General features: G+C 43.2%; 1 protein-coding gene across 16 annotated transcripts in view; it reads left to right on the top strand.

Annotated features, from left to right (window-relative positions):
• CELF1 (CUGBP Elav-like family member 1) overlaps positions 1–15,329 on the top strand; it is a 120,857-nt gene that overhangs the window by 6,139 nt on the left and 99,389 nt on the right. For 10 of the 16 annotated variants that reach the window (XM_033928122.1, XM_033928118.1, XM_033928120.1 and 7 more), the window contains exons 1-2: positions 5,473–5,818; positions 13,633–13,666. In XM_033928122.1, coding sequence (XP_033784013.1) covers positions 5,629–5,818; positions 13,633–13,666 — 224 coding nt within the window. In that variant the 5' untranslated portion in view covers positions 5,473–5,628. Of the gene's footprint in view, positions 1–5,472; positions 5,819–6,543; positions 6,637–6,694; positions 6,756–6,791; positions 6,914–7,072; positions 7,170–13,627; positions 13,667–15,329 lie in introns of those variants that run through there. The other 6 variants (XM_033928125.1, XM_033928128.1, XM_033928129.1 and 3 more) reach the window with 6 other exon arrangements.

The raw sequence follows: 15,329 nt of genomic DNA, 5'->3' as shown, positions 1-15,329 counted from the left end.
TTTGCCCACTCCTCCTGCTTGTTCAGATCCCTTTGTAATTCTTCACATTCTTCTACTGTTCTTACCGTGCTACAGAGTTTGGTGTCATCCGCAAATTTTATAACTTCGTCCCTGTTTCTAGGTCATTAATAAATACATTGAACAGCAGCGGTCCGAGTACTGACCCCTGTGTCTGGTGCAGTAACTAAATAGTATATGAATAAAGTACATACAAAAATATGCCTTAAGATGGAAGAGCATGGCAAAACTATATTTTGTGCAAAGAAATGCATCATCACTCAGTTGCATGTACATAAATATATGCATGAGCTACAACAGGGGTCTCAAAGTCCCTCCTTGAAGGCCGCAATCCAGTCGGGTTGTCAGGATTTCCCCAATGAATATGTATGAGATCTATGTGCATGCTATGCTTTCAATGCATATGCATGTTCACGGCTCACTTAATGTTTCAAAATTTTTCCATGGCTCCCCAGGTCAAACAATAGTTCTGTGATCTAATACATACCTGACAAAAAATTAAAACAACTTATAAAGATTATCACAATCTTGAATTATTTATTTGAAAAAAAAAATTCAACAATGAATATTAAAAAATCATAAACAATATTGATAGAACTAGTGAGATAGATGAGCTTGCTGTTCATTACAAATCTTCTCAAACCTTGGAACCATGTTTGATATGGCCAATCTCATTTCTTGTTCCACATTCATTTTCGCTCTCTGTTTGCTTTTTATCACAACGTGTGTCGAAAACCCAACCTCACATAGATAGGATGTCGCAAATGGAATTAAAATTCTCTGATCTACTGCTTAACAGCAGATATTCATCTTTTACTGAACACCAAAATTAAGTAATATCCATGCTGCTAAATCGTGTTTTGAGTATTTGTCGTAAGACAGCTCAATGAGATTTTCTTCAGATTGTTTGCTCAATGAGATTTTACATGCGTTTACCATAGGATTCCTTGGTATCTATCTCAAACTATGGCAATCTACCAACCACTCAGAACCTTTGTGATATGAAGGTGCGATACGATTGCCTCTGACAGAATTCTCAAAAATGCACTATGAGAACACAAGAACTTCTGCTATTTCCATCTTGGGAGTAACGCTGTGAACAAATCAACTGGACCACTAAGGGCACTATCTGCTATTCAGAAGTTTAAAAAAAATACTTAAAATTACACTATTTTTAGAAGCTTTTCAATTTAAAGATGTGTTTAATGCTGGTTTTAAGATTTGTAGTGTGAGGATCTATTAAATTATGACTCCCTAAGTTATAACTATTTAATATGTCTGTATAAGCTTGGTCTGTGTCATTTTGTGCGTCTTACTTTTGTAAGAATTTTCCTCTTCAGATTGTTACCTCAATGAGATTCTTCAGGTGTTGGCTATGAAGGAATCCTGAATCCAGGCAAATTTTGTGGGATCATCTTCTTGAAAATATTTTTTAAATCATTTGATATTTCAAAATGGTTTTATATTGTCAGACAAAACAACTTCATTGGAGATCATGAACTGCTGCAAAAGGGAAAAAAACTTTGCCACTGTCTTCATGCATTTTTCTCCACCATAATTGTAAATTTTTTTTTATTTTTTTTTTGAAAGCTGAAATCTCGCTCAATTTCAAAATGTGCTGCCTCCTTGCAAGGAGAGATTGTGTATTTAACTTTTCCAAAAATAACACACAAGTATGCCAGTTTCATCAAAAACTGTCTTTATAAAGTTTTTGGCATACTCATGTTTTTCTTCTTCAAGAAAAATGTAAAGTTCTTGTCGTAATTGATATATATGGGCCAACATATTGCCACTAGAAAGCTAGTGTGAGTGGCAATAGTATAACAAAGGCGTATATTCAGCTCCCATATCTTCACACAATTTTTTGAAAAATCTTGCTGGGAAAGAGAAAAGCTGAACCAAGGGGATGAAGGAAGAGTGAAATATTGAACATAGCGGAGGGAGGGAGGAAAGAGAGATTGTGAGAGACAAATTGGTGTAAGGGAGTAAGAGGGGAGAAGCTGGACCCAGGGAGATATGCAGAAAGAGGGGAGATGGGCATGGATGGGAGCATAGGAACTGTAGGAATACCACACAGGAAACACACACATGCAGTCTTAGAGTTGGGAAGAGGTGCTCCAAATGAATGGTCTCTCCCCCTTTTATTGAGAATCATTGCTCCATTAATTACTTAGCTAATGCTCTACAAGGTTATAATTTCATAATGCATTTACAGTGAGGATTAGACCAAGGTAACTCATTGTTTATCTATTTCATGTGCTTCTCAAAGCTACTATCTCACATGACATGAATACATAATAATAGTTACAATAAAGTGATTCCCAATGTGTACATTTCTGATATGTCTCAAATCTTACTATAGCAGGTGACAGTCCAAGGGTTATAATGCAATCTTCTTAAGCTCTCTTGATTAGCTTTAAGTCAGGGTCTGCTCAGGCAAAGTCTGATTGTTGCCCAGATAAGGGATGCTTAAACGAGATAAGATAAGGGTAAACCTGTGTCAGGTTAATATACTGCAAATATAAAACAGTTAAAATCTAAGCGGTTTACAATAAAAAATATGCAGGGTTGGAAAACATCAATAAAATTTTGATGAAACAATGAACAGGACAAGATGTAACTAACAGAAAATAAAAAGGAATGGTTACAATATCAAGGATAATATAAATAAAAGGGAAAGTAACATGGAAGTATGTGGCACAGTGGTTGGATCTACAGCCTTAACACTAGAGGTCTGCACAGGAATCACAGGACTCCCGTGGGGACCCCCCTCAAGGTCCACAGGATTCCCATGGAGCCCCCCCCAAGGCCCATGGGGATAGAACTGGGGTTCCTGAGGCCTACCTAATGCTCCGTCGATCCAATTTAAATTTAATGAAGAAACCAGTCCGGGTGTGGTGCCACGGCGAGAACAGCCATGCTGAGCAGTGGGCTCAGCACATATGCACATGGAAGAAATGCTGCTGATTGGTCGGGAGGCTTCACATGCAAGGCTAGAGCGGGAAGACAGCCTGTATTAATTGAATGAGCCTCCCGTTCCCCCCAAAAGCTCCAATTGAAAGACCTGAGGAGATGAAGCTCAAAGCCTTTAGAGACCCAAGCCGATCCCGCCAAAGGCCCCGACTAAGGAGGAGGAGACTGGAGTAAACTTTACACTGCGTTGTGATAGATCAGGTATGAGAAATAAAAGTCCTGGAACATCAGAACACACAAAGCTAGTGTTTAGGCGACTCCTCAGCTTTCCATTAAATTTTATCGAAGGCACCCGAACCTGTTGCAATTGAAATATTGATACATATGGTTAACCTTTGTCCCTCAGTGATTCTTTTAAGCCTTAAGGAATTGTGTTTTTTTTTAACTTTACAATGTAAGTACTATCTGCACATCTTTCTCAGTCTAAATGTATACATTTAGGAAGAAAAAGATGTGCACATAACATAACATTGTGCTTGTTAACCGTGTAACTGTAAATTCAACGTGGTTTACAAAAGATTTTAAAAGTAAACCTAAGGAATAGAATAAATTAATTAGTCAAGTACTTGGAAAAAAGATAGGTCTTCATCTGTGTTCTAAAATGTTTATAGGAGTAAACTGTGAACAGTAGTGTTTGACATTATCATCAGAAGCTGCTTGAAACGCTAAAGTATGGTTAAGAAACTTCTTGCTTTTACAACCCTGAACAGTAGGATGCTAAACAGGGCATGGTTTTTTTTCTGCTATGTTTGTATGAAGCTAAAGAGAAAATCTATTAAGCAAATAAAGGGGGGCTGTACCATAAAGAGCCTCACAGATCTGCTGCAACCTCTCTCCTTTAGTCTATTCAAAACTAAGCTGCACCACTTACCTTGTTGGTACCATTACATTAACGCAACTCATTTCATTTGTTGCCTATCCATTTTTTGCAGAGTGCAAGCTTCTCTTTTGTATTCATTCCTCTTCTCTTATCTCTAGCTATATTATGAGTTCTGTGGAGAAGGTCCATCTATCTTGCTGTGCCATATATGTGGGATAAATTTCCTGACTGAGGAGCAGATTCTCTAAACTAAAATGTGCCTTTAAGATGCTTGTTAAACCGGTTCCAGCCAGTTTATTTATTTATTCAATTTTCTATACCGTTCTCCTAGGAGAACGGTATAGAATGGTTTACATTAATTTATTCAGGTACTGAAGCATTTTTCCCTATCTGTCCCGGTGGGCTGACAATCTATCTAATGTACCTGGGGCAATGGGGGGATTAAGTGACTTGCCCAGGGTCACAAGGAGCAGTGTGGGATTTGAAACCACAACCTCAGGGTGTTGAGGCTGTAGCTTTAACCACTGTGCCACTCTAGAAATCAAAATGTAGTAAAAGTGAGCCACATATAGGACAATTAAGCCATTGTGACATCACTGATGAGGTTGGCTCTTATTGGTGGAATGAGGCATTATGATGTCACAATAGCAGCTCTGGTTATCAGAGGCTGAAACTTTTCACACTATTTGTTCAATTTTCTATACTGTTCTCCCAGGAGAACGGTATAGAATGGTTTACATTAATTTATTCAGGTACTGAAGCATTTTTCCCTATCTGTCCCGGCGGGCTCACAATCTACTTAATGTACCTGGGGCAATGGGGGATTAAGTGACTTGCCAAGGGTTACAAGGAGCAGCATGGGTTTGAACCCACAACCCCAGGGTGCTGAGGCTGTAGTTTTAACCACTGCGCCACCATATTCCCTCTGGTTCTATTCAAATCTAGGTTAAAAGCCTGTCTTTATAATCCCTTATTCTCCTGTTCACAACCATCTTGTTTTTAGAAAATAGAGGTGCAGCAAAAAGCTCAGGATTAACCAACAGCAAGAACTGAGATCCAATCAATACAGAATCCAAGATGTAAAAATTCAATTTATTCAAAAAGGCAAAAGGCAGTGTTGGAGAAAGACTTGATATGGCTGTGTTTTAGTGGGGATGCCTGCAAGTGGCTATCTGGATCATTGCTTAGCCAGCCCAACAGTGTACAGCTAGCTTTAAATAAGGATTTTTTTTTGTACAAATTCTCTCATTTGTGAGTTGGTGGTAAATACACTGAAGCCCATTGATTTCCTAAAAAAACCCAAAAACAAACCCCAAAGCTAACCACATCAACTTATTTAAGCAGGTCCCCCATCCCATCCCATCAACTAGGGCTAATATAATAACACACTTTAGTAAATCTACGGGCAACTGACTGGCGTTAAGGCCTCCTAGGCAACCGTTGAGGTGAAAATGTGTGTTAACCCGTAGATTTTTAGAAGTGTCCGGCAGCAAAAATTGTGCACGATTGGAGAGAGTATTTTAGGTTTAAAATAAATTTCTAGTTCAAATGCAAGGGCGGAGGACCGGTTCTTGCCCCGTGAGGCTCTCTCACTCGCTGTTGGCCGACGAAGGCCTGCTACCTTAGCCGTGCTCGTGAACCAGCTCTCATCTGCCCTTTCCCGCTGTTTTCCGGTCACTTCGTCGCCAAGGCACAAAAGGACAAGCGGGCGAGTCCCGGAAAGAGTCGGGGGGGAGCTAGCAGGCTCGTCCCGCGCCGCTGGGCTCGAGGCCGTTCGCGTGGGTCCGCCGGCGGCGGCCCCGCTCTGGTTCACTTTCATGGTCCCCTCCCCCTCCGCGTGGAAGCTCCCGTGGCCGTGCCGGAAGCGCCGCCATTTTGGAGACTCTTCCCCAGCAGCCGAGCGACTCTGTGAGTGCGCGAGTCGGAGGCGGCGCGAGCTGCAGCGGAGCGTCTCCCGGGAAACGGCGGCGGCCACACCGGAGCCCGTCCCAACCTGGCCTGTCCACGGTGAGTGAACGGGGGCGAGGTTGTCAGCGCCGACCTCCACTATCCGCCGCGCTGGGACCCGCCTCAGCCCTTTGCAGATTTGGCGGAGACGTCGGCCGCCAACGGCCGCCTCGGAAGGGGAGGGAGGGCGATAATGACCCGCCGGACCTGAGACACCGGGTGCGCGTCCCGGACCCTGGGAACCGGTGCGCCGCTTCCCTTCTCCCGGAGAGAAGCGGAGTTTCGCGGCTTCACCTCATTCGAGGGCTCGCTCACACCTGCCGCCCGGGCCCAGCGCTGAGCCCCCCCCGCCTCGTCGTTACGGACGACGCGGTGGTGGTGAGACGATCTGGAAGGGAGATCCCGCGACTAATTCGCGAGCTCCGGTTTATAAAGATAAGAGACACTGAGGCGAAATAATTTGTTTATAGAAGAAACAGCGGGAGGGTGGGGGAGGGGGAGGAGCGAGCACATCGCCAGTGTGAGTACGTGAAGCCGCTGTTTACCGGGGGTTTTCCCGCCCACCGAATCTAGCCCGCCCGCAGTCTCATGATCGCAATTGTCTCGATAGCGCGAGGCCGCGGCCTCTACGACGGTGGGCTGGGCTCGTCTTTCTGTTTCCGGCCCCTGGAATTTTTTTCTCAGGTTTTTGTTTGTTTGTTTGTTTTTTCGTCAGACCCGCCCTTTAATGATTAAATGCGCTTAATCTTAAAGTTTGAGAGGGAAAAAAAAAGTAGAGCACTTGGGTCTTGGAACCTCCCTTTCCCGAGCGCGCGGACGGTGGCGGAGGAGCCATCTGAGTGCAAATAAGACTACGGTGCTTTCAGTCATCTGGGGAGGTAGCCAAGGTTTAATGGCCCCAGGGTTAATTTTCGGTGACTAGAAATTCCAGTCCGGAAAAATGACAGTGAAGGGCGAGGAAGAAGAAAGACGTCCCTGAGAGCAACACAAATATCTGGTCTCTCTCGCCATAAACCGCTTTATGCTGCTTAATTAGACTGAGACCGAAATGTGTATTGAGCCTTAAACTCCATAGCAATAGGTGTTGGGGAGAGGAAAATAACCGGCCTGCAGAAAAGAGGAATGCCACTGCATGGGATACTGCTGAGTGCTAAGGTGGGGGGAAGGGGAGTTATATATAGGGTGCCTAGGGGAGGGGGGGGTGAAGGGAGCAGGTTGTGGTCTTAAATGGGCCCCTTACTTTAAAAAAAAAAAAATTATGTTTAAAGTTTTGGAAGTGTGTGTTTTATGCAGTTTTCTTTCTCTTGATTTAAGCTGATAGTTGTTTACTTCAGAGCTGCAGCTTGGATCAAATAGACCCAAATTGGAAAGGTGCCCAAAGGAACTGTGTTTTTTGACATGAGGTCTTCTGGTAGGTTGGTTGTTTGTGTTTCAGTACTGGGGTAGTAGTGCTGCAGGGCAGAGAATAAGGAAAACAAATTAGTTTATGTGTCTATGAGAGATCATTGAACATGAAGGAATGTAGCTTTTGTATGTTTGTGTAGGTACAGGGGTAGATAAACCGTTTGAATTTACATTATACCATAATAGATTATCATATAAGACAGACTGAGAAGTTGCTTATCGTTTCTCTTCTGGTTTCCCCTTAGCTTTCCTTGTAACTATGTATGGGTTAAGTAGAGAGATGGGGGTGGAGCAAGCAGCTGGACTAAGTGTCTGTGGAGTGTGATAGACAGCAGCAGTCATGCTGGACTAGCTGTTCCGCTTTCTGGTTTCTATATTTGTACAACAGCACTTGAAATGTGCCTGTCTTTCTGCGCACCCACTGTTTTCTGAAGAAATTTTACCATTCCCCTTCTATCTGTATATATGTCTCTTAAGAATGAACTCTTCAAGTGAGAAAGGTGAAAATGTATTTTTCCCACCTTGTAAGGTAATTTGTAGGCAAAATTTTTGAGGATCCTATTCTGTGGTTTACCACAAGAAGTGGGGTTGGGGTTCACTGGCTTATGTTAAGAAGTGTTTATTCTAGTTCAATGTGTCTAGTGGTCCTGAATGCTAGCATCTGAACCCGCAAGTTGCTTTCAGAATGCTGTCAATCATCTTTAGAACTCTGCCTTCTTCCTAGGGAGCTGCACCTGCCCCCTCATATTTTTTTTTCTTCAAGCAAGTTGCGCGGAAATGTTTCTGCTCTGCTTTGCGGTTTTATTATTTTGGGATATTTTTTTCTAAGTGTTCAGTTGGAAGCTTGGTGCCTAGAGGTTCCCACTGGTTGGGACCTCTGCCTGGGAGAAGATGCAGACTCGTGCTGCGGAAGTCAACTGCTAGCAGGATCAGCCCTTGGGGACACCTAGCTAGCTAGCCTACTTTTGTATTTTTTGAGCGCAGGGGCCATTCCCTGCGTAGCTGCTCACATCCCTGATTTATCAGGAGCTTGAGTGCAGGCTGTTTGGCTCTGTCCTGGCTTGGCCGGGCTTAATACTGCCGTCGGCCTCATATTCGGCCTGAACAAATGGGACCACATCACACCTCCTTTCGAATCCAGAGTCCTATTGAAATTCGCCTGCTTCTGCTACAAAACAGTTTTTGGCCTATTACCTAGATACCTCAATCACCATTTCACTCTGAATCTCACCAACAAGAAATCCCGCAGAATCCAGCTGTTTGTCTTCCCACCCCTAAAATTATGTCATTTCAAAAGATTTCTCGACAAAACCTTTGCTTACCAGGCGGCCAAGCTGAACCCTTGGCTTGCCCAAATGATACTCGAGGCCCCCTCTTACCTTAGTTTCAGAAAACTTCTCAAAACGCACCTCTTCCGCGAACAGGCCTCTTAATCCCCCTTGCCCCCTATTTTCTCCCCTTTCCCACACTACCCCGTTCCTTCGGCTCTCCCTCTTCCCCCCTCCCCCGATTTTATCTCTCTCTCGCTATATCATACCTTACAACCCTTCCTTCTGTATTACCGTTACCTCTCCTTAATTTCTTCAAAGAGTTCCCCCCCCCCCGCTTCATTGCCTGTAACTTTGTCAAAATTTTGTAAATCCGTGTGTTTTCACAGACCTTAATTAATGGATGTGAACCGCCTAGAACTTTATGGGTATGGCGGTATACAAGAATAAAATTATTATTATTATTATTAATAGTGGGTTTGCTGCGTGGTCCTCTCCCCTTTCGTGGTGACAAGGTTTTCCGGAGGTTGAGGCTCGGTCTGACTGGCAGCCCGAAGACCAAGTTTGTCTTTGAACCTGTGAGAAAGAGTTCTCCATTTGTCACAGCTGCACTCCTAAGCTGAAGCTATTATAGCCTATGGGGAAAATTGGGGGAGTCTCCAGAAGTGAAATTGAAATGTTTCTGCAGCCAATGATAAGGTCCCCCACCTCTATTTTTAGCTTGATTTTACTGGGGGCAGCCATCTTGGATTTTAAGCAATCTTTTTTTTAATTTTTTTTTTTTAAGCCTCCATATGACTCAAAACCCCTCAATTTTGCTTAAAATCCACAGGGATGGACTCCTTAGACCTTCCTACCCCTATATCATGCTAGGTTTGCGCTGGATGGCCAGCTGAGGAACGTCTATGTCCTGCATGAGGCAGAGTGCCCAGGAGAAGGGTGGGAGCATTGGGCTCAGCCTCCTCTTGAGTCCTCCAGGGCTGGGGATCTGCAAGAGGTGCTTTCCCAAGGGAAGAAACCCTTTCTGTAGCCCTCTGAAGGTAAGCGCAGCTGTGCAGTTGCTGCAAAGCCCAGGAGGACTGGCGGGTCCTCGAGACCCCCAGTTCAAGGCGTCATCCAAGATTTTGCGAGCCTTAAGTAAATTGCCTATTTGAACTGCCAAGGTTCTCAGTGTCTGCGTTCTGCATGACGGTAACGCAGGGGAACTTCCCTCAGAAGGTGCCCCAACTAGACGAAGACATAGAGCTGGACTAGGAGGTTCAGTCTGACATAGGCTGGGAGGATGGAAAGTCCGATCCCATGCCACTGTTGTCCTAGGATGCAGTTTCTCAGGCAGAGTCTGCTTCTCTGCATGAGAACAGCGGACAAGAAGCTGTTTAAAGCCTCTTTGCTCTTGGGCATTATTTCTATTTCACTGGAAGTTCCTCTAGCCCCCTTGTTGTAATACTCAATTATGAGTGGCTTAGTTGCTCCAACTGCATTCTTTCTCTTGCATCTAGACATTACAAAGCTGATCACAGACCACTGGGAGTTGCCAGAAGGATCCCTTCAAGTGGTTAAGATTATGACCCAAGCTTTACCTGATGGAGTCTGATTTCCAGCTGCTCTTTGTTCTTCCGAAGGTAGATTCACTGGTGATGCAGATCGCCAAATGAATCTCCTTGCCTAGTGAAGGAGGTATGATGTTAAAGGTTACTTGGAATCATAAAGTGGATGTGGTTCTGAAGAGGCAGCGTTTTGCCCCAAAGAAGCAGTTATGACACCAAGTCCTCAGTTGACCCTCTGAGAATTGGAGGGAGGCTCTCGGAATTTCTAGAAAAGTGGGCAAACATCACCACAGATCACTGGGTGCTGTACATCCTGTGAGACTGGTACAAGCTCATCATTCCCTTCAGGAGCTTTTGCTGGACTCCCCAGTCAAGAGACCAGAAAAAGAGGCAAAGATCAGAGCTCCTGCCTGGAGGTTATTGGATTTAGTGGCCATAGAACACGTTCTAGAGTCTGACTCGGGCTCGGGCAGATACTTCATCATGCCAAAGAGAGGCTTCGTAGACTGGAGACCTATCCTGGATCTCAAAGCAATCATGTGGCCCTCAAAGTGCGTGGTTCCAAATGGAGACAGTGCAGTTAGTGACTGCCTCAGTCGTGCTTTGGGAGTTTTAGGCCTCTTTGGATTTGACGAAAATCCAATCTTCATATTCCCATTTTTCTGGAACAAAGATGTTATTGAGGTTCCATGTCTTGCATCAGCATTTCCAGTTAATGGCCTTGCCCTTTGGGCTGGTGACAGTGCCCTGGACATTTACCAAAGTGATAGTGATTGTAGCAGCACATCTGCACAGACTCTGTGTCTGAGTCCATCCGTACCTAGACGATTGACTCATTGGAGCTCAATCGTAGTCCAAAGGACAACAAGCATTTCACCAAGTCAGATTTGTTGTTTTCTATCTCCGCCTGTTGGTGGATGGGCCTAACCTATGTATCTGGATATGTCTGCTATGACTAAGGGAAAGAAAATTATCAGGTAAGTTGTCATTTTATCTTCTTGATACACAGCATTTCTTAACTAAAGCAAAAGCCATATAATATAGTTCTTACTAGGGCTGTGGAGGTGGAGATGGTAAAAATGTACTGACCAGTTTCAAAATAAAAACTTGCAACAGTGTATTGCATGTTTTCATTTGATAACATTTTAGGTCTTTTGGTCCTAATTTTGTCATATTTCTCTTAGACTTACTATATATACATAGAGAAAGAGAAAGTTGATGTCAGATGAAGTTGCAAATGAAAGCTTGATATACTGACTCCAGAGCCCTGGTTACCTGTCTCTAACAAAAGAAGCCAGCTAAGTAGCTGCCATATTTTCTTCTCCAACAGACCTCTCTAGAAAGACAGTTAAATCTCATGTTGTCCATGGGAAGAAATTAAGGGGACATGTAAAAATTTCCCACCAGATTCTCTTGAGTGGTCTTCCCTCGTTTTTATATAGTCTTCTGGTCCCATATTCACCTCAAAGAACCTTACGCTCCTCAACAGCAGTTATTAGGTAGTCATTCCCTCATTTAGACAACTTTTTCTGGATTTCCATAGGAATTCTTCACTCTGTGTTATGGCTCCTGCAATTCTTTGCCTTTTTACCTTTGTTCAGCGAAATAATTTGTAACCTTCAAGGCACAATTAAAGGCATACTACTTCTCTCTGGCCTTTAGCTCTTAACTTATTTCCTCCTGATGGCTACTTTTCTTCTGTGTGTGCAGATTTAAATTCTTTGTTCCCTCCCTTACCACATTTTTCATCCCTTTCCCCAACCTTTTTATTTTTATTGTAATCTTTGATTCCCTCTTTCCCCATGTTCTCAATTTTTTCCTTTACATTTTGTCTTCTTTCTGTTCTTACTCTATTTAATTTGTTTTTTCTATTTTTAATTGTAAACCACTTAGAATTGCATTCTTGTTTTATATTTGCAGTATATTAAATAAATTGAACTTGAGCTTGAGTGTACTAAAAAAAAAAAAAGGTTCTGTTTCTCAGAACTGGGAAATAGAGGCACTATTTTGTATCCCCATTTTACCCTGGAGGCACATAATGTGGAACTGTGACAAATACCCAAGCCCTTGTCAGTGAAGTAGTTACATTACATTAGTGACTTTTATTCCGCCTTAACCTTGCAGTTCTAGGCGGATTACATTTACTGTAAGGGCTTTTTGTACAGATTAGTTGCATTTGTAAAATCAGCTCTGATAACTTCATTACTGATTTGGATGAGTGAGATTGTTTTCAAGGTGTTAATTGGATAGTTTTAAAAAAAATGATTGAAATTTTTGCTAGGTGCTGATCTGTGAATTTGTTTTGGTTGCTGCCTTTGGGTAGGAAATAGGTTTTTAAAAATTTGTTTGTTAAAGTTCAGCATCATTTAGCTCCTTGTATGGGTAATTAAAGGACAAAGGACTAGTTATTGTATTCCTTCAACCAAACTACTGTAATTGTTTGAATACAACCTAATTTTGAGGTGGTTGTTGGCAGGGTCTGCTTGGAGGAAGCAAAGGAATGGGCTCCATGAAGTTTTTTTGGGAGAAGACAGTAACAGAAGGGAAGAGAGATCCTTGCCTACTGGAGAACAGAGGGCTGACTGGCACAGAAAGTTTCTAGGATAGGATTGCTGAGTAATTGTGATGGGAAGTGAGGGGGGTGATTGAGATGGAACAGTTCTGAAAGATATCGGAGACCTTGAAGAGAAGTTAGGGATGGGGAAAGCTTTTTATAAGAGTACCGTATTTTCTCGCATATAACGCGCGCGTTATACGTGGTTTTTACAAACCGCGCATACCCTTGCGCGTTATACGCGTGAGCGCGTTGTACAAAAATTTTTTTACATAGTTCCCCCCCCCCTCCGACGCCCGATTCATCACCTGGAAGGAGCGCTCGCACTCCCACCCCGAAGGACCGCTCGCACCCCCACCCGAAGGACCGCTCACACCCCCACAGCCTCCCCCCCTCCCCCATGGAGAAGCTGTCTACCTTGTTTCCGGATGCCAGCCCAGCTGCTTCCTCTGCCGGCGGTCCTGCCCCTTCTCAGAGCCCTGTGCTGCGCTGATGTCAGAGAAAGGGCGGGACCGCCGGAAGAAAAAGCAGCACAGCAGGGCTCAGAGAAGGGGTGGGACTGCCGGCAGAGGAAACAGCTGGGCTCGCTGGCATCCGGAAACAAGGTAGACAGCTTCTCCATGGGGGAGGGGGGTGAGGCTGTGGGGGTGCGAGCGGTCCTTCGGTGTGGGGGTGCGAGCGGTCCTTCGGGGTGGGAGTGCGAGCGCTCCTTCGGGGTGGGGGTGCGAGCGGTCCTTCAGGGTGGGGGTGCGGGTGCGTGCGAGCGGTTCTTCGGGGTGGGGGTGCGAGCGATCCCGCGGGGGGGGGTGAATCGGACGTCGGGGGGGGCATCAGGCTTTCAGGGTAGGGACAAGACTTCAAGGAGGAAAGGAGAGTCGGGGCGGGCGAAAACAGAGTCAGGGTCTCCAGAGGAGAGTCGGGGCGGGCGAAAGGAGAGTCGGGCAGCATGCGCGGTATACGGGTGTGCGTGGTATATAAAAATTTATGTACATAAATATGTGTTTTTTGCGCGCTATACCCGTGTGCGCGTTTTACACGGGTGCGCGTTATCTATGTGAAAATACGGTAATGCTTACTTGACTTTTGTCTTTTAAAGGGAAGACTGGAACTGGGAGAGACATAGAGTTGCTAACAGGTAAGAACTTTAAAATCAATTCCTGCTATACCCGCCTATCTTACCAAGGGCAGAGTATGCTTAAATATGGCTAGGATATACCTAGGACAGTAGCCTGTAGAATATTTTATTCAAACTTTGTACATAACCAGCGCAGAATAGATGTTAATGAAAACTTGTCACACTACTTGCTAATGGTTATTCTAAATAAAATAGTGTGGTTGCTGTGTTAGTCTATTTAAAGGTAGCAGCAGCAAGATTGATAATGGGTTTGTCTAAATATGATCATATTTCGCCCCATCTCCAAAACTCCATTGGCTACCAGTCGCCTTCAGAATACAGTACAAAGTTTTAATGATTTGTCACCAATTTTTGTACGGAAATATTCCAGAATTGATTAAAAATAACTTATCTAGTTATATTCCAAAACGATCTTTGCGTTCTGAAAATTTGGCTCTGTTGAAGACAACTGTGAATCCAAGGTTAGCCGATACTGGCAAAAAAGACTTTTTGCTGTGCAAGAGTTAAGATTTGGAATACTCTGGTAGGACAGATACGGAATTGTTGTGAGAGGGACATGTTTAGAAAATTACTTAAAACATAGTTATTTGTTTTCTTTTAGACATATTTTTTTTTGGTAAACCTGATGAACTGTTTATGATCCACAATTGCGATATTAATCTGTATCCATGACATGCTATTAACTTTTACCTGTTTTTAAGCTCTGTTTCTATGCAAAGCTTTGTTAGTATTTTTTAGCTATGAATTTTATGACTTCTTTGTATGTTTATTTTATTATGTTTTAAGATTCTGTGTGTTTATCTTGTTAACCGTTTAGTTGTAAACAGTATAGAAATTTTTAAAATAAATAAATAAACAAATGCTCCAATACCATGTAGAAACAGATCCTTTTAGGAAGGAAATAACAGCTCTTCATCTCCTTCTGATTTTGAAAGACTTGATGATCTAGTGCAGGAGTGTCCAACCTGCGGCCCCGTGAAGTATTTTGTGCGGCCCCGGTTGAGGGCGATGCAGTGTTTTCCTCTGCTGCCCCCGAGTGTTTACCATCTTGCCGGCTCCCTCCTCTGTCATGCTGCAGCGTTTGTGCGGCCCCAGAAAAATTAAGCCAAAAGGTTGGACACCCCTGATCTAGTGGGGTTTCAGGATATCCACAACAAATATGCATGAGATGTATTAGCATGCACCTGACTGCATTAGATTATTTAACTTGAATTGATGGACTGCATTATCAATTTATTATACAAGTTTTTGTATACGTGAAAAAGAGATGATGTCCTACAGATCATCTCCCATATTCTCGCACTTATCATAAAGTATTAAATATTTTCAATAATAACAGACCCTCAGAGATACCACCGTGATACTCAAAATGCTTTAACTGTATCTGGCTCCTCACCGGGTCATGATGAATTAACATATCTTAACTATCAAACTTTATTGTGAAAATATTAGTGATAATAATACTTAGCATTTGTTAATTTTGTTTGTATTTAGTGGTCTAACTTGCAGGGACACTCGTGCCGACATGTTTCATTCGAAGGGTTTTCTCAAGGCTAATATCCCTGAAGATCAAACAAAACCATTATAAATTAGTTAGAAAATAAATAAGATATAAAAATCCAGACAAAATTTGCAGTATAAAATACCTTAAACCAAATTCTCA

This window comes from Geotrypetes seraphini, chromosome 19 (genome assembly GCF_902459505.1).
Source record: "Geotrypetes seraphini chromosome 19, aGeoSer1.1, whole genome shotgun sequence".
NCBI classification, from domain to species: Eukaryota; Metazoa; Chordata; class Amphibia; order Gymnophiona; family Dermophiidae; genus Geotrypetes; species Geotrypetes seraphini.
Note: the sequence above shows the minus strand (reverse complement) of the source record. Positions and strands in the feature narration are given on the sequence as shown.